Source organism: Ursus americanus, chromosome X, assembly GCF_024610735.1.
Source record: "Ursus americanus isolate L20-20 chromosome X, mUrsAme1.1.p, whole genome shotgun sequence".
NCBI classification, from domain to species: Eukaryota; Metazoa; Chordata; class Mammalia; order Carnivora; family Ursidae; genus Ursus; species Ursus americanus.
Window position 1 is genome coordinate 61,560,251 of NC_142164.1, and position 20,216 is coordinate 61,580,466.

A 20,216-nucleotide genomic window follows, 5' to 3' on the forward strand; every position below is an offset into this window, starting at 1 on the left:
TTTACCCCAGAGATACAGATGTAGTGAAGAGAAGGGCCATATGCACCCCAATGTTCATAGCAGCATTGTCCATGATAGCTAAACTGTGGAAGGAGCCGAGATGCCCTTCAACAGATGAATGGATAAAGAAGATGTGATCCATATATACAATAGAAAATAACTCAGCCATCAGGTAGAACGATTACCGAACATTTGCAGCCACATGGACGGGACTGGAGGAGATTTTGCTAAGTGAAATAAGTCAAGCAGAGAAAGACAATTATCCTATGGTTTCACTCATTTATGGAACATAAGGAATAGCAGAGAGATCGGTAGGAGAAGGAAGGGAAGAATGAAGGGAGAGTAAACAGAAGAGGGAAAGAACCATGACAGACTATGGACTCTGAGAAACAAACTGAGGGCTTCAGAGGGGTGGGGGGTGGGGGATTGGGATAGGCTGGTGATGGGTATTAAGGAGGGCACATATTGCAGGGAGCACTGGGTGTTATATGCAAACAATGAATCATGGAGCACTACATCAGAAACTAATGATGTACTATATGGTGACTAACATAACCTAATAGAAAATTTTTTTATAAATCTGGTTTGTCTTGTGTAAGTATTGCCACTCTGGCTTTCTTTTGACATACATTTGCAAGGTAAATATTTTCTGTTCCCTCACTTTGAATCTACAGGTGTCTTTAGGTCTCAAATTCGTCTCTTGTAGGCAGCGTAGAGATGGATCTTATTTTTTTTAACCATTTTGACAACCTGTGTCTCTTGATTGGAGCAGTTAGGTCATTTACATTCACAGCGATTATTGATAGATATGAATTTAGTGCCATTGTATTAAATGTAACATTGGTGTTTTTGGAGATTTTCTCTGTTCCTTTGTAGTCTTTGTTGCTTTTAGTCTTTCTTTCCCACTCATAGTGTCCCCTTTAATATTTCTCGAAGGGCTAGTGTCCCCTTTAATATTGCTCGAAGGGCTAGTTTAGTGGTCACAAACTCCTTTAGTTTTTGTTTGTCTGGGAAACTCTTTATCTCTCCTTCTATTCTGAATGACAGCCTTGCTGGATCAGTTGTTCCTGGTTGCATATATTTCCTGTTCAGCATGTTGAGTATATCATGCCACAGCCTTCTGGCCTGTGAAGTTTCTGTGGATAGATGTGCTGCTAAACTTATTCGTCCTCCCTTGTACATTAGGGATTTCTTTTTTTTTTTAAGATTTATTTATTTGAGAGAGAAAGAGCAGAGGTGGGGGAGGTGGAGGGAGAGGTAGAGAAATTCAAGCAGATTCTCTGCTAAAGTGCAGAGGCAGACACGGGGCTTGATCCTTATTGAGATCATGAACTGAACAGAAATGGAGTAGCCACCCAGAGGTCCCAGGGATTTCTTTTCCATTGCTGTTTTTAGGATTCTGTCCTTATCTCTGTTTTTGTTTGTTTGTTTGTTTTTTGTTTTGTTTTGTTTTGTTTTTTTGTTTTTTGCAAATTTTACTGTGATAGGTCTTCGTGTTGGCCTGCTTTTGTTGATTTTGATGGGAGTTCTCTGGGCCTCCTGGATTTGGATGTCTCTTTCCTTCCGCAGATTAGGGAAGCTTTCAGCTATAATTTCCTCATAGAAACCTGCTCCTTTGTCCCTCTCTACTTATGGGACTCCTAGGATATGAATGTTATGCTTTATGGAGTTGCTCATTTCCCTACGTGTACATTCGTGATCTAACATTTTTCTTTCCCTCTTCTTTTCAGCTTCATTGTTTTCATAATTTTATCTTCAGTATCAGTAATGGGTTCTTCTTCCATCCTTGTGGTCATTACATCCAGTCAGTTTTGCATCTTCGTTATAGTATTTTTTATTTTGGCTTGACTAGTTTTTAGGTCTTTTATCTCTGTGCTAAGGGACTCCCTGGTGTCTTCTTTGCTTTTCTCAAGTCCAGCTAGTATCCTCATAATTGTTGTTTTAAATTATGGTTCAGGCATATTACTTATATCTGGTTTGATTAGATCTCTGCCTGTGACCTCTTCTTGTTATTTGTTTTGGGATCAATTCCTCCATATTGGTATTTTGTCTGGGTCTCTGTCTTCTGTGTCCTCGGAAAGCCTGTTATATTTTCTGCTCCTGAGAGTAATGGTTGTATTTAGAGGAGGTCATATACTGTTCAGGGCCTGGTTCTTCAGGAAGTGTTTCTGGTACACTCTGCTGTTGTGTTTTGCTGCTCTTTCTTTCAGGTCAGTCCTCTGCAGAGTTTCGCCTTGCCTACAGTGGGGATTGTTTGCTCCTTTTCTGGTGTGTGGTGAGTTTTAACTAGGTGTTTTTGGTCCACTTCTTAAAACAGGCTAGATCCTGTTTCCCCTAGACCTGAAGCTTTGCAGCTTTCTGTTGCCAGTAGACTTGGTGCATGTGGAGGGCTTATGCTGGTCTTCTGGTGGGAGGGGGGTGGCAACCCTGCTCTGAGTCTTAGGTAGTCTTAGTTTGAGTCTTCCTTGTCCTAGGAAAAAAAATAAATAAAAGCACCTGCAGAGCTCAGGGGGCTAGGGTTTGGTGTAAGCAGCTCAAGCCTCCACTGTGGGGACTGTGTTTCTCACTGCAATCTGTCTATTCTGATGGGCAGGGGTAAAAATGTCAGCCATCTCTCTCATCCCCAGAGAGGGAAGTTTGCACCTCCCAGTGTTCAGAAAGCCCTCACAGAAGAGTGAACAGTCTTCCCTTGTTTGTCCCATGCATTCCTCAGATATATGCCTTCACCCTGTCTCTGTCTGAGCATCTGCCCACCTGGTGGTGCCGTGCTTCTGTGTTTTTTCACAGGCACACAGACTGGGTTTCAAAACTCCAAATTTTAGGTACCCTGTGATGCATGGACCTGCACTGATCCTCTGGGAGGGTCTCACCACACTGTGGCTGGTCGTGGTTTGTCCCAGAAGGGTAGTTACAGGAATGCACAGGGGCTTGGAGTTTTCCATAAAGCGCAAGAAGCTGGCATGCAGGTTAGCTGCCCTCAGCAGATGTCTCTGTTCCTATGCTAAAGAATGGGGCAGCTCAGTGATACCTGCCTGCTCTTTGTTCCCATAAAGGCGGTGCCATTTCTCCCAGATGCTCTCCATGAGAGGGAATTGTCTCTCCTAGTGCAACCCAGGGGTTCCTCAGATCATGCTGTCTGCTCCCCGGCCTGTGCCTTCCTTCTTCACAGGAGCACCTGTTCGCTAGTCAGGTTCCATCCTGGCGATGGCATGGACTTCTAAAACTTCAGACTTTATGCTCCACTGCCTGTAAATACTTGTGATAATTCTCCTTTTATTTTCCCCATCAGTGGTTTTGGGAAAGTGTTTTTCTTGTCTCTCTGTCTCTCTGTCTCTATCACTCTTTTCCTGATCTGGGCTTTCTCCCCTCTGCATCACCAGCAGTTCTTTTCTTCTCCAAATCACGTCTCCTCACCTCCTAACTTCCATGTGTGGCTGGCTTCTTTTCTCCCTCTAGTTGTGCAGTTTTTTCTCTCAGTCCTCAGATTGATTTCCTGGGTGAATTTGATATTTATCTAGCTGTGTGCATTGGAGCAGGCAAGCATAGGGACCCTCTATTACTGCCTCTTAACTCTTTCTGAAAAGTACGTTTGTTAAATTATTATCTGATGTCATGAATCTTTCAGCTGTGAAAATGTTTGGGGTTCTACCCAACTAAATGTGATGTTTTATTTTCCTTAAAGTAGCATAACCTGAGTTAATATTCCCTTTGAAAAAAACTGACATAAAAGGTCAAATGGGTTATATTAAAGAGTACTCTATCTTGATTCTCACTACCAGCCATCACAGAATTTCTCCTGAAAAGTCACCCACGTATTTCACTTGAATTTAAAATGTTTGCTGTTTTTCTGTCACACGTTCCAAAATTTCTTTTGTTTCTATATGTGACTCTTTCTAGGTTCTGTTTGGTTTTAAGAAGTTCACTTAAATTTTGCTTTTTATACTAGGAACAGTTTTATGTTAATAGTAATAATTTGTAGTATATTTAATATTTATAGAATTAAGTCATAAGAAATTGAGTTTTCATGAATTTTAAAGAAATCAAAGTCCTCTTAATTTTCCTTTGTTCCCTTTTTCAGTATAATCCTGCAGTATTCCTTTTACCATCATTTATCAGAAGTTTATATTTACATGTAAGCCTCTGCCTTCAGTAAACTCTTCATGTTTTAAAATGTGGATACTTAATTTTTTCAAGTTTTTATTTAAATTCCACTTACCATATAGGGTAATATTATTTTGAATACACTATTGTGTACAATATAGTGATTCAACACTTCCATACAACACTGGAGGTCATCACAAGTGCACTCCTTATTCCCCATAAGCTATTTAACCCATCTCCCCATCTCCCTCCTGCTGGTAATCATCAATTTGTTACTTAATTTTTTAATCAGTAAGCGTTAGCCTGATTTTAAGCATAAGTCATTATTAAAATCCATACAGTGTTTTAAGGCATGCAAAAATGGAGCACATGAAAAGACAACCCACAGAATGGGAGAAAATATTTTGAAATCCTATATCGGAGAAGGGATTGATAACCAGAATACATAAAGAACTCCTACAACTTAATGATAATAAAACAACACAATTGGAAAATGGGTGAAGGACTTCAATAGACATTTCTCCAAAGAATATATACAAATGGCCGATAAGCACATGAAACGATGCTCTACATCATCACTAGTTATTATAGAAATGCCAGTATCAAAACACAAGATAACACTTCATACCTGATAAGATGCGTATTACCAAAAGTATTGTATATTATAAGACAAGAATTGTCGGGGCGCCTGGGTGGCTCAGTCATTAAGCGTCTGCCTTCGGCTCAGGGCATGATCCCAGAGTCCTGGGATCAAGCCCCACATCGGGCTCCCTGCTCCGCTGGGAGCCTGCTTCTTCCTCTCCCACTCCCCCTGCTGTATTCCCTCTTTCGCTGGCTGTCTCTGTCTCTGTCTCTGTCTCTGTCAAATAAGTAAATAAATACATCTTTAAAAAAAAAAAAAAGATGTCTTCTATGGTCCTAGTCACTGGTCATGGGCATCTTCAGGGTCATGGATTGGGGACTACTCCTGCCCCAGGACTAGGTGCTGTATCCCCATGAAGATGTTAAAAAAAAAAAAAAAGAATTTTCAAGGAAGTGGAGAAATTATAACCCTGGTGCATTGCTCGTGGCAGTGTAAAATGGTGCAGCTGCTGTGGGAAAAGCAGTATGGCCATTCCTCAAAGAGCTAAAGATAGGATTATTTTGATACTGATTCAGCATATGATCCAGCAATTCTACTTCTAGGTACATACCCCAAGTAATTGAAAGCAGGAACTTAAACAGATACTTGCACACTCATGTTTACACAGCAGCATTATTCATAATAGCCAAAAAGGTGGAAGCAATCCCAATGTCCATTGACTGATGAATAGACAAAAGCAGTATGATATATACACACATGCACGCACACACATACCATGGGATATTATTTAGTCATAAAAAGAAAGGAAATGCTGACACTTTACAATATTAATGAATCCCAAAGCTATCATGATATGTAAAATAAGCCAGAGACAAAATGACGAATACTGTTTCATTCCACTTAGAGGTACCTAGAGTAGTCAGATTCATAGAGGCAGAAAGTAGTAGTTACCAGGTTTGGTGGAGAGGAAAATACAGAGTTATTTTTAATATGTACAGAGTTTGTAGAATTATGAAAAAGTTCTGGGAATGGAGTGTTGATGGTTGCACAACATTGTGATTATACTCGATGCCACTGAATTGTACTCATAAATGGAGAACATTCATATGCATGTGTCCAGGTGCCACCCTTTAGAGATTGATTAAGTGGATCTGGAGTAGGGCTTAGGGACCTGCATTTTTATAAGCCCTACAGGTAATTTTGATGTACCTGCAGCATGAGCACCACTGCTCTAAGTGATGCTCAACATAATTCGAAATGTAAATCAAAACCACAGTGGGATACCTTTTATTAATCACTAGGATGGCTATAATAATCCAAGAAATAGAAAAATAACAAGTGGTGAGGATGTGGAGGAATTGGAACCCTGTGTTTTGCTGGTTTCAAATGTCAAATGGTGTAGCTTATGTGGAGCACAATTTGGCAATCAAATGTTCAGTGTAGAGTTACCATATAACCCTGCAATTATACTTCTGGGTGTATACTCAGTAGAAAGGAAAACACTTGTACATACAAAGATTTATTCACCAATGTTCATAGCATTGTTGTTCATAATAGTTAAAAGCTAGAAACAACCTATATGCCCATGAACTGGTAAAGGGTTAAACAGATTTGATATTTGCATATCATAGAACATTATTCAGCAATGAAAAGGAGGAAAATGCTGATACATGCTACAACACAGATCAACCTTGAAAACATATGCTGAGTGAAAGAAGCCAGTCACAAATGACCAGATGTTGTATGATTCCATTTATATGAAATGTCCAGAGTAGGCAAATCTGTAGAGACAAAGTAGATCAGTAGTTTCCTAGGGGTGTAGGAGAAATAAAGAAATTGAAAAAGCTCATGGGGTGCCTGGGTGGTACAGCGGTTGGGCGTCTGCCTTCGGCTCGGGGCGTGATCCCGGCGTTCTGGGATCGAGTCCCGCATCGGACTCCTCCGTTGTGAGCCTGCTTCTTCCTCTCCCACTCCCCCTGCTTGTGTTCCCTCTCTCGCTGGCTGTCTCTATCTCTGTCAAATAAATAAATAAAATCTTTAAAAAAAAATTGAGGGATGATTGCTTAGGGGTATAGGGTTTCTTTTGGGGGTGATGAAAATGTTTTAAAAACTGGATTTTGGTGATAGTTGCACAGCTCTGTGAATACACAAGTGAATTGTAAATGGTAAATTGTGAACTATAGCTGAATGAAACGTAAAAAAACCTGAGTTGCTTACTTTTTTATCCACATAAGTTTTATTTAGTTATCTTCCAGCTAATTGGTCATTCTTTATGACTTCCTGTGTCTTCCATGTACTTTCAAGATTATCTTTAACATTTCTTTAAACATAGTAAACAGTTATATGATTATTCTAGTTTCTGAAAACCTTATAGATTTCTTTCATCTCTCTAATTTCTGTCAGTTTTTCAGGCATGCTGCCTCCTTTCCATGTGTGTTTAAGTACTTTTGGCCACAAGTTCCTAATACCCCTTAGAGTATTAATATGTGGTAATTCTTTGAGGCCTTGGATAATGTTTGGTTACTCCAGAAAGGATTTGCTGCTGTTTCTGCTAGGGGTCTGGGGATATATTTGTCTCAGATCCCTTGAAGAAGGTATAACTACAATATTTAGATTTAGACTTGAACAGATAATAGCATATGTTTAGATTATCAAAACTAAGCCATCGCTTAAAGCCAGCTTTATAGGATCTGCATTAATATATTGAGGCAGTGAAACAACTGATTTCATTGAGATACTCTTTTTCACTTACTGTTCGTTATATGTAGAATTCTTCTGGGCACCTCTTGGTAGTTTAAAAGTGGCCTTTGAGTCCTACAAGTTAACTGAAGGAGCACTGGAAGAAAGGAAATCAGATTTCTGAAATAGTACAAAGGAATTATTTGATTAGTAAGGATTTTGTGATAAAACAGTGTGGAAATCTTAGAAAGTGTTTCCAAATTCTTAGTGGCCAAACCACTCCCAAGGTTCTTTAGATCAACCCTTTTTAATCATTTATGTGCAAAATTCTTTGAAATTATTTTCAAGTTGGGGAAACTCTATAAACTTTATTGATATAGCCCATGGTATTTTATTGTGTTCATCTCCAATTCCCTGTTTATTATAGCTGTATTGATCATCAGAACACTCCAGTGAGACTGGCTTATTTTAATAGTATAATTGTAATTTGTAAGGGGTCAAAAGGGAAATTGAATATAAAAAGCTTTTAGTCTTTATTTTTGGAAAGTTTGCTTTAGCTCTACTGTCTTCATCTTGAATAACTGTGAAGGGTACTTAAGGCAGTGTGGTAGGCTGAATGATGGCCACCTGGAAATGTCAGATCTTACCTAGGTCCTGGAACCTGTGTTACCTTACAAGAAAAGGGGGTTTTTTAGAGGTGATTAAACTAAGGATCTTGAGATGAGGAGATTGTCCTGGATTGTCCAGATGGCTCCTAATTCCAGTTGCAGATATCTTTGCAGGAGAGAGGCAGAAGGAGATTTGATATACACAGAAGAGGAGGAATTGTGACCACAGAGACAAAGATCGATGTGACTGCGAGTCAGGGAATGCCAGCAGCCACCATGTGCCTGAGGAGGCAAGGAATAAATTCTCTCCTGGAGCTTCCAGAGGGAATGTGGGTGGCCCTGTGGACACTGATTTTGGCTCAGTAGGACAGATTTTGGACTTCTGATCTCCCAAGCTGTGAAGGAGTATATTTCTGTGGTCTTAAGATTTTGGGTTTGTGGTGATTTGCTATGGCAGCCCTAGCAAACTAATTGAAGCAGTGAGTTTTCCCAACCATTCTTTTTATGACTTGTACTCTAGCACAACAAGCATCTGAGAACCTTCTTAGAAAGTTTAGATTTCTGTGCCTCATCACACATCTAGGAAATCAGAATTTATATTAATGGAATCCAAGGATGTGTATAACACATTGCCCAGGTGATTCTGATGTGTGCCAAGTTTGACAAACATTTCACTAGGATGCTGTATTGATTTCCTCTTGCTGCTGTAGAAAATTACCACAAATTTGATGGTTTAGAACAACACAAGTTTATTTTCTCATGGATCTGGGGGTTGAAGGTCCAAGGTTAGTGTTACTGGGCTAAAGTCAGCAAGGCTGGTTCCTTCTGGCTGCCCTAGGGAGGGAAAATATTTCCTTGTCTTTTTTAACTTCTGGTGGCTGTCTGTATTCTCCATATTCCAAGTATATCAGTCTAATCTGTGCATATGTCATCACATCACCTTCTCCAACTCTCACTTCTGGATCCCTCTTATAGGGACTGTTGTGGTTGCATTGGATCCTCCTGGATAAACTAGGATGGTCTTCTTCAATATCAGGTCCTTATCTTGATTGCATCTGCACATTTTCTTTTTCCATATAGACTAACTCATGGGTGGATTGGAATGTAGATACATTTGGGAGACCATTATTCAGTTTACCACAGACCCCATGATAACATTTCATGTAAAAACTGCAGGTGTAAATAAGGTTCAATAACAGATTGTCATGATTAATTAATCATGTGTTCACCTAACCATTTTTGGTATATTTTCTAAATAAAGTGATTTGGAGTCAAAAACATTTTTTAAAAAAGATAGAATGATTCAATACTAATTGCCAATGCTCTTTTGAGTAGAGAACATTTTTCTGTGGATATGAATTTGGCTACATTATTAACATATCCTTTTTATGTGGTTCCATTTCCCACAGAGAATATCAACTCTAATATAAATCGGTGTAGGTAGGAGAAACTGTTTTTTCTCTTCTTAGGTAGAATTTTTTTCCCTTTAAAAATGTCCTCCATTTTCCTATCTTAGCTAGTTAGGCCTTAAAGTCTTATGAAGTTTTTCTATAATGGAAGTTATTTATGATATGTACAAAAGTAGTTTTTGCCCCCACAAATCAAGAATTGGCTTTTAAGTCTTTATTGGAGTATAAAATGGTAAAGTTTATATTACCTTTTTTAAAAAAAATCTCTCTTTACATTAATTTTTTTAAGAGAGAGAATGTGAGTGGGGGTTGAGGGATGCCAGAGGGAGAGGCAGAGAGAATCTTAAGCAGACTCTATGCTCAGGATGGAGCCTGATGCAGGGCTTGATCCATGGCCCTGAGATCATGACCTGAGCTGAAATCAAGAGTCAGACACTTAACCAACTGAATCATCCAGGTGCCCTTCCTTTACATTAATTTTTAAAACTCATAAGGTGTTCAGTGATAGAACAACTGGGTAGAAGATCAACAAGGAAGTAGAAGAGTTGGAAAACACTATAAACCAACCAGACTTAACAGACCTCTCAAAGAACACTCTATTGAGCTCCCGCAGAATACATATTCCTCTCAAGTGCATGTGGAATATTCTCCAAGATAGACCATAATTTTGATTATAAAACAAGTTTCAATTAACATAGAAGGATAAAATCACACAAAATGTTTTCTTTAACCACATCGGAATGAAATTACAAACCAGTAACAGAAGGAAAGTTAGAACATTCACAAATGTATATAAATAACAGACTCCCAAATAGCCAGTAGATAAAAAGAAGAAATTACAAGGAAAATGAAAAAATATTTAGACATGGATGAAAACAAAAGCACAAGGTACTAACATATGGGATGCAGGTAAAGCATGCTTAAAGAGGGAAAATTATAACTGTAAATGCCTAAATTTAAAAAGAAGAAAGAATAAAGACTAGAGTAGAAATGAATATAAAGGAGGAAAAAACACAGAAAATCATTGAAACCAAAATTTGCTTCTCTGAAAAGATCAACATAATTGATACCTATTTAGCCGTACTTGCATGGTAATAGAGGAGACACAACTAAAATCAGGACTGTGAAAGAACATCACTACTGATATTGTAGAAATAAAAAGTTATAAAGGAATGCTATGAGCAGTTGTATATCAAGAAATTAGATTCCTCATTTTCACAACAATGATTTCTATTATACACAGTGGAAATACCTTTTATAAGGCAAAATAATCACTACCAGATTTTCATGCATTTTTCTTAGTGTTTCATATTAAATTTTCTCTTGCCATGAGTGGAGGCAAGACTTATTGGTAAATTTACATCTTTTAAAACTGTGGACAGAAAAATATGTTATTGCTTAAATGCTGCTTTTTTTGTTTAATCAGCTTTGTTTTGCATCTTACTCCTTTGATAAGTGTCATATAAAGGAAGTGAGTATTTGTTTCATTTTCATTTTGCTTTTATAGAAAAAATGTAATTTTATTGAAATTACTTTGGGCAGAAGAAATTTAATGTTTTCAACATGAAAAACAATTTTCAGGACTACATTTTTTTGCATAAGAGTAGTTGGAAAGTTTCTAAAAGATTGGATACAGAGAGACTTTATCTAAAACAAGAGCTTTCAAGTTTTCATTTAAATTCCAGTTAGTTAGGGGCGCCTAGGTGGCCCAGTTGGTTAAGTGTCCAAGTCTTGGTTTTGGCCCAAGGTCATGATTTCAAGCCCCACCTTGGGTTCCTTGCTCAGTGCAGAGGCTGCTTAAGATTCTGCTCTTTTTCCCCAATAAAATAAAATTTAAAATTCCAGTTAACATACAATGTAAATTTAGTTTCAGGTGTACAATATAATGATTCAACACTTCCATACATCACACTGTGCTCATCATGGCAAGTGCACTCCTTAATTCCCATCACCTCTTTAACCCATCCCCTCACCTGCCTCCCCTCTGCAGTTTTAAAAGAGGAGTGTGTAATCCAGGATCCACAGATGAATTTTGGGGGGTATGTGAACCTGAATAAGAAAAAAATCACATTAATTTTTACTAACCGCCAATGAATTTTTTAAAATTAGCATTTTTTCCAATTATAATGAGGGCAATAAACCATAGTATTAGTGATAACTGTGACTGTTACCAGTAGAAATCAAGTATTTATTTATTTATTTATTTTTATTATGTTAGTCACCATACAGTACATCATTAGTTTTTGATGTAGTGTTCCATGATTCATTGTTTGCGTATAACACCCAGTGCTCCATACAATACCTGCCCTTTATTTCTATTGTTGTTACTGACATCTCAAAATTATTTACCTTTATCAGGACTTCAGAATCTCAGATAATTCTTAGACTTGCTGCTATATTTTGTTATTTAATGCATTAACAAAGAACACATATTACTGTTCACAAATATGTTTAATATTTTGATAATTTATATATAATGGGTTTCTTTTGTTTTCCTATTTTATGTGTTTCAAAACATTATTCAAAGAAAGATTTCTGTAAACTTCTCTATACTGCCAAAAGAGTCCACAGCACAGATAAAGTTAAAATCCCTAATTTAGAAGCATGTTGGTTGACAAAGAGAATTCTTTCTTTTCTAAGTTTTTATTTAAATTCCAGTTAGTTAACATACAGTGTCATTAGTTTTAGTTGTACAGTTTGGTGATTCAGTACTTCATACAACACCTGGTGCTCATCACAAGTGCACTCCTTAATTCCCATCACCTATTTAACCCATCCCTCCACCCACCTCCCCTGACATAGAGAATTCTTATGTCTTAACATTAACTACTTTTTTTTGATCAGGTGTAGGTAATAGCAGTGAAGGTGGAAGAGGAAAGGCAGGTGCAAAACTTTTCCAAGATTTTCAGATGTTAAGTAGAATCTGGACTCATCCTTGGTGTTTGCAGCTGGACTACATTAGCAAAGAAAATAAGGTAAATCAGGTACCTAAAATCGATTAAGACACATCTGTTGGAAGCAGAATAACTTTAGGAATAAGGTTGATCTATATAGACTTACTGCATATTGGAATTTTCCTTTGCTTTGAAGTACAGTAATTCAGTCTATTTTATTTCTAGTTAATTTCTGTATGTTAGAATGCAGTATGATTATGGAAGGAGTATTAAACGTTATTCTTAACATCTGTATAACCATGGTAGAATGATAAAAATTTAAAAAGTAACAGTGGGTCATTAGTATTAACTAAACAGTAGACTTAATTGGATTTCATCAGTTTTTGTACTTATGTCCTTTTTCTTCTCCATGATTCAATCCAAGATTTCACATTGCATTTGTAATCATATATGTGATGTCTCCTTTCTTTTTTCTAATCAGTTCTTTCTTATCCCATGACATTTAACTTATCCTTCAGGTAAAGTAAACATCATTATAATTTCCAATATAAGTTGAAATAAACTATTAAAACATTCATCTTTGTTTTCTTCTAGGGATACTTTGATGAAGACAGTATGGATGAATTTATAGCTTCAGATTCCGATGAAACCTCCATGAGTTTAAGCTCCGATGATTATACAAAGTAAATGGAATCATTTTTGTGTCCTGTGTTGACACATTTAAAATACCTAATTGCTGATTGTTCTCTCATAATTGACATTTGTATCTTTACTGTGTGCTTTCCTAACAGTTTGAATTTGTTCCTTTTATAGAAAGAAGAAAACAAAGGGGAAAAAAGGGAAAAAAGATAGTAGCTCAAGTGGAAGTGGCAGTGACAATGATGTTGAAGTGATTAAAGTCTGGAATTCAAGATCTCGAGGAGGTGGTGAAGGAAATGTGGATGAAACAGGAAGCAATCCCTCAGTTTCATTAAAGCTGGAAGAAAGTGAGTCTAATGAATGTTGCCTTTATAATGGAACATTGATTTAGAAATTATCATGTCCATGCTTTTTTTCAGTTATTCATTTGTCCTTACTATTTCACACAAAGGAATATCTTTCCTAGATGCTTTTAGTAGCATCTAGGATAATCAGGTCACATAATAACAAATATCTGGTGAATGTTTAATTACAAGCAAGCCGTTATGCTGTCTCTGATATTTAAGAGAAAAAGAAGAAAGAAAAAAGAAAAATTAATGTTCATTTACATGTATATAAACTAAATGCTGTATTTCCACTACATGTATTAGCTAACTTAATTCTTACATAGACTTACAATGCTCTTGATATCTTTATTTTTATAAATGATTTGTAGAAGTGGGTTGAGTAATATTCCATTTTACACACACACACACACACACACACACACACACACACACACACACCACGTCTTCTTTATCCATTCTTATGTCAGTGGACTTCTGGGATTTCCCCACAGTATGGCTATTGTTGATAGTGCTGCTATAAGCATCAGGGTACATGTATCCCTTCAAATATGTATTTTTGTATCTTTTGGGTAAATACCTATTAGTGCAATTGCTGGATCATAGGGTAGTTCTGTTTTAACATTTTAAGGAACCTCATACTGTTCTCCAGAGTGCCTGCAGCATTCCCACCAACAGTATAAGAGGGTTCCCCTTTCTCTGTACCCTCACCAATACCTTTTGTTTCTTCTGTTGCTAATTTTAGCCATCCTGACAAGTATGAGATGGTATCTCATCATGGTTTTGATTTGTATTTCCCTGCTGATGAGTGATGTTGAGCATTTTTTCATTTGTCTGTTAGCCGTCTGTATGTCTTTTTTGGAAAAGTGTCTATTAATGCCTTCTGCCCATTTATTAACTGGATTATTTTTTGGGGGGTGTTGAGTTTGATAAGTTCTTTGTAGATTTTGTATACTAACCCTTTATCAGATATGTTTTTTGCAGATATCTTCTCCCATTCTGTGGGCTGCCTTATAGTTTTGTTGATTGTTTCCTTCACTTTGCGGAAGCTTTTTACCTTGATGAAGTCCCAGTAGTTCATTTTTGCGTTTGTTTTCCTTGCCTTTGGTGATGTGTCTAGTAAGAAGTTGCTATGGCTGAGGTCAGTGAGGTTTCTGCCTGTGTTCTCCTCTATCACCTCTCTTCTCTTTCTCTCCTTTTCTTGTGCATGAATGTACACAAAAGTGAAAGTGAATTTTCTATCGGCTGAAGTTGTCTTGACCCGTATCTACATTTGAAGGATTAGTGTTGAGGCTCCTTATACTCTTGGTGCAGCCTGACTGGGTGTCTAGGAACTCCAACATTGAGACAAATGTCTGAATATTTTAAATATAAAATATCTAAAGACAGAACAGTGTAAATAGCTCTAAATATTTGTCATCTGAGAGTCATATAGCAAAGGAATTGACTGGTGAAGAAAAGAGAGATATGGAGGCCAGCTTCGTGAATGACCCTGGATTCAAAGAAGCTTGGCTGGTTTTAGGCCTGCACCTGAACTAATTTCTGTTTTCAAGAGAACAGGTGACAGAAAGTATACTTGGAAGAAAAATAGCTGAGAACTTCCTTACTCTGGGGAGGGAAACACACATCCAGATCCAGGTGGCACAGAAAACTGCCATCAAAATCAACAAAAACAGGCCAACACCAAGATATTTTCTAATTAAATTTGTAAAATATAGTGATAAAGAAAAATATCTTTAAAAAAAGCAGGACGAAAGAAGTCCTTAACTTAAAAGGGATAACCCATAAGGCTAGCCGGAGATTTCGCAACAGAAATGTGGCAAGCCAGAAGAGAGTGGCACAATATATTCAAAGTGCTGAAAGGGAAAAATATGCAACCAAGAATACTTTACCAACAAAGCTGTGATTCAGAATAAATAGAAGGAGAGATAAAGAGTTTCCCAGACAGACAGAAACTAAAGGAGTTCATGACCACTAAACTAGCCCTGCAAGAAATATTAAAGGGGACTCTTTAAGTGGGAAAGAAAGACCAGAAGCGACAAAGTCCAGAAAGGAACAGAAAAAATCTCCAGAAACAACAACAAAACAAGTAATACAATGGCACTAAATACGTATCTATCAATAATCATTCTGAATGTAAATGGACTAAAATGCTCTAGTCAGAATGGATACAAAAACAAGACCCATCTATATGATGACTACAAGAGAACCATTTTAGACCTAAAGACACCTTCAGATTGAAAGTGAGGTGATGGAGAAACATTTATCTCACAAATGGATGTCAAAAGAAAGTCAGAGTAGCCATACTTATATCAGACAAACTAGGTTTTAACCAAAGACTGTAATAGGAGATGAAGAAGCTCACTATATCGTAATAAAGGGGTCTATCCAACAAGAAGATCTAAGAATTGTAAATATTTATGCCCCCAACTTGGAAGAACCCAAATATATAAAACTATTAATAACAAATGTAAAGGAATTCATTGATAGTAATACAATAATAGTAGGTGACATTAAACCCCACTTACATCAATGGACAGATCATCTAAGTAGAAAATCAACAAGGAAACAATGGCTTTGAATGGCACACTGTACTAGATGTACTTAACAGATATATTCAGAACATTTCATTCTAACAGAGTAGAATACACATTCCTTTCTAGTGCACATGGAATTTTCTCCAGAAGAGGTCACATTCTAGGTCACAAATCAGGCCTCCACAAGTACGTAGATTGAGATCACACCATACATATTTTCTGACCACAATGCTATGAAACTTGAAGTCAAACACAAGAAAAAATTTGGGAAGAACACAAATACATGGAGGTTAAAGAACATGCTACTAAAGAATGAATGGATTGACCAGTCAATTAAGAAATACATGGAAACAGATGAAAATGAAAACATGACTGTTCAGAAATTTTAGGATGCAGCAAAGGTGGTGCTAAGAGGGAGTATATAGCAATACAGGCCTTTCTCAAGAACCAAGAAAAATCTCAAAAACACGCAAACCTACCCTTACACCTAAAGGAGCTAGAAAAAGAACAACAAATGGGGAGAAGAAGGGAAGTAATAAAGATTAGAGCAAATAAATGAAATACAAACTGAAAAAAACATTAGAACAGATCAATGAAACCAAGAGCTGGTTCTTTGAAAAAAAATTAATAAAATTGATAAATCCCTAGCCAGACTTATCAAAAAGAAAAGAGAAAGGACCCAAATAAATAGATTTCACTAACGAGAGAGGAGAGATCACAACAAAGACAACAGATATACAAAGAAGACAATATTATGAAAAACTGTATGCCAACAAATTGGACAACTAGAAGAAATGGATACATTCTTAGAAGCATATAAAATACCAAAACTGAAACAGGAGCAAATAGAAAATTGGAACAGATTGATAACTTGCAATGAAATTGAACCAGAAATCAAAAAACGTCCAACAAACAGAAGTCCAGGAACAAATGGCTTCCCAGGGGAATTCTACCAAACATTTACAGAAGAGCTAATATCTATTCCTCTCAGACTATTCCAAAATATAGAAAAGGAAGGAAAACTTCCCAATTCATTTTATGAGGACAGCATTACCCTGATAGCAAAACCAGATAAAAAGTCCCCTAAAAAAGAGAACTATAAGCTAATAATATAGATGCACATAGATGCAAAATTCTCAGTAAAATTCTAGCAAATGAAACTCAACAATACGTTTTATAAAATCATTCACAGTGATCATGTGAGACTTATTACTGGGTTGCAAGGGTGGTTCAGCATTCACAGATCAATCAGCGTGATATACTACATTAATAAAAGAAAGGGTAAGAACCATAAAATCATTTCAGTAGATGCAGAAAAACTTTTATATAGTACAGCATCCATTCATGATAAAAACCCTCAACAATGTAGGTTTAGAGGGAGCATACCTCATCATCATAAAGGCCATATATGAAAAACCCACAGCTAATATCATGCCCAGTTGGGGAAACTTGGAAGCTTTTTCTCTGTGGTCAGTAGCAAGACAGGGATGTCTATTCTCACCACTGTTGTTTAACATAGTGCTGGAAGTCCTACTCACAGCAGTCAGACAACAAAAAGAAAGAAAAGACATCCAGACTGGCAAGGAAGAAGTAAAACTTTCACTATTTGCAGATGACAAGATAATCTATATAGAAAACCCAAAAGACTCCACCAAAAAAGCTGCTAGAACTGATACATGAATTCAGTAAAAAGGCAGGATACAAAATGAATGTAGAGAAATCTTTTGGATTTCTATACACCAATAATGAAGCAGTATAAACAGAAATTAAGGAATCAGTCTCATTTACAATTTTACCAAAAGTAAGAAGATAGGTAGGAATAAACTCAGCCAAGAAGGTGAAAGACCTGTACACTGGAAAGAATAAAACACTGATGAAAGAAATTGAAGAGGACACAAAGAAACAGAAAGACATTCCATGCTCATGGATTGGAGGAACAAACATTGTCAAAATGTCTACGCTATCTAAAGCAATCTACATATTTAATGCTATCCCTATCAAAATACCAAGAGCATTTTTCACAGAGCTAGAACAAACAATCCTAAGATTTGTATGGAACCACCAAATAACCTCAAGTAGCCAAGCAACCTTGAAAAAGAAACAAAAGGTGGAGGCATCACAATTTCTGTCTTCAAGGTATATTATACAGCTGTATTAATCAAAATAGTATGGTGTGGTACAAAAATACTCACATAGATTAATGGAACAGAATCAAAAACCCAGAAATGAACCTACAATCCTATGGACAGTTAGTCTTTGACAAAGCAGGAAAGAATATCTAATGGGAGAAATAATGTTTCTTCAACAAATGGTGTTGTGAAAACTGGACAGCAACATGCAAAAGAATGAAATAGGACCACTTTATTACACCATACACAAATAAAAATTCAGAATGAATGAAAGACATAACTGTGAGAACTGAAACCATAAAAATCCTAGAAAAGAACACAGGCAGTAATATCTCTGACATCGGCTGTAGCAAGTTGTTTCTAGATGTCTCCTGAGGCAAGGGAAGTAAAAGCAAAAATAAACCATTGGGACTTCCATCTGCACAGTGAAGGTAACAACCAACAAAACTAAAAGGCGGCCTTTGGAATGGGAGAAGATATTTGCAGATTACATATCTGATAAAGGGTTAGTATCTGGAATATATAAAGAACCTCTAAACCTCAACACCCCAAAAATGAACAATCAAAGTAAAAATGCACAGCCAACATGAATAGACATTTTTCCAAAGGAGACATACAGATGGCCAACAGAGGCCATTTATCAGGGAAATGGAAGTCAAAACTACAATGAGATACCACCTCACACCTGTCACAATGGCTAAAATGATCAACAATACAAACAACAGACGCTGATGAGAATATGGAAAAAAAGGAACACTTTTGTGGTGTTGGTGGGAATGCAAACTGGTGCAGCCACTCTGGAAAACAGTATGAAGATTCCTCAGAAAGTTAAAAATAGAACTACTCTATGATCCTGTAATTGCACTACTGGGTTTTTACCCATAAAAGACAAATTAATTCAAAAGGATATATGCACCCCCATGTGTACAACAGCAATTATCAGTAATAGCTAAGTTATGGAACAAGCCCTCCTGTCCATCTATGGACAAATGGATAAAGAAGAGGTGGTATATAATTACAATGGAATATTACTCAACCATCAAAAAGAATGAAATCTTGACTTTTGAAATGACATGGATAGAACTAGAGAATACTATACTAAGCAAAATAAGTCAGTCTAAGAATGATAAATACCCTATGATTTCACTTATATGTGGAATTTAAGAAACAGATTGTAATAGTAAAGGGACAAAAAGGGAGAGGCAAACCAGGAAACAGACTCTTAACTGTAGAGAACAAAGTGATGGTTATCAGAGGGGCAATGGATGGGGGAATGGGTTAAATAGGTGATGGGGATTGAGGAGAACACTTATGATGAGCACTGGGTGTTGTATGAAAGTGCTGAATCACTATATTGTACACCTGAAAGTGATACTACACTAATTAAAATAAAAACTTCAAAAAATAAAATAGAAAACATTTCTTTCTTTACTACCTTATTGGAATAGGCAGATAGCAGCCTAACCACAGACCTTGGCTTACTTCTCTTAGAAATCAGGGGGATAGTACAAATTAAACTACCAAATTTTCTTCCTTGTTCTTCTCTGCTGTTGTCCCATAAAGGCAATTTATTATCAGTGTTAATCTTCCAATTAGATTTAAAGAGTACTTTTCTAAGAATAGTAAAGGAGTGATTCTAGTTTAAGTTAATAGGAAGCTTCTGTTATCTCCATCCCTGCTCTCCCAGTCTGACTTTTCACTTAAATTTCTCCTCAGTCATCTCTGAATTGAAAATAGAAATAGCTTAAAATTTATGTGTTCCTGGGAATGGTTTTCTTTTTAAAATATTCTTGTTGAAATTTTTTTTTTGTAAGTTTTGATTAGGAGAACAGGGAGAGTAGACTAACTGGTATGTCAGATTTTGCTGTAAATGGGTTAAATAAAAGTGCTCTGAGGTCTTGATCCCTTTGTCACTTAGAAGTACAAGTGGGGTCTGAGGTAGCTGGGTTACCTTCAGAAATGACTAGCCTCTTCCATTTTCTCCTGGTATGTTTATGTAAGCATTATTGTTTTTCACATATGTCATAAGGTGAAAATGTTTGGAAAGAATTGGGGCAGAGAGCTGGTGGCTACATGTTGTGAACTTAAAAGCAGATAGGGAAGGCTGTGGGTTCCAAATGACAAAGTTTTAGGTGTGTGCAGTCAAACAGAAATCATTCATATATAGATGTATTTTATATTTTCTTCAGCTGCATACATGTATAGCCTGTCAGAAATATTTTCCACAACAAATGATGATAAAAATCTATTTTTGTCTTTTAGATCTAGATTAACTCTAAATAAGGCTGAGTAG

General features: G+C 36.8%; 1 protein-coding gene across 7 annotated transcripts in view; it reads left to right on the top strand.

Annotated features, from left to right (window-relative positions):
* The window catches only part of ATRX (ATRX chromatin remodeler), a 331,172-nt gene that overhangs the window by 221,362 nt on the left and 89,594 nt on the right, over positions 1-20,216 (top strand). For all 7 annotated transcript variants that reach the window (XM_087860258.1, XM_045801308.2, XM_045801311.2 and 4 more), the window contains 3 exons: positions 12,225-12,355; positions 12,869-12,957; positions 13,088-13,260. In XM_087860258.1, the coding sequence (XP_087716384.1) occupies positions 12,225-12,355; positions 12,869-12,957; positions 13,088-13,260 (393 nt within the window). The remainder of the gene's footprint in view (positions 1-12,224; positions 12,356-12,868; positions 12,958-13,087; positions 13,261-20,216) is intronic.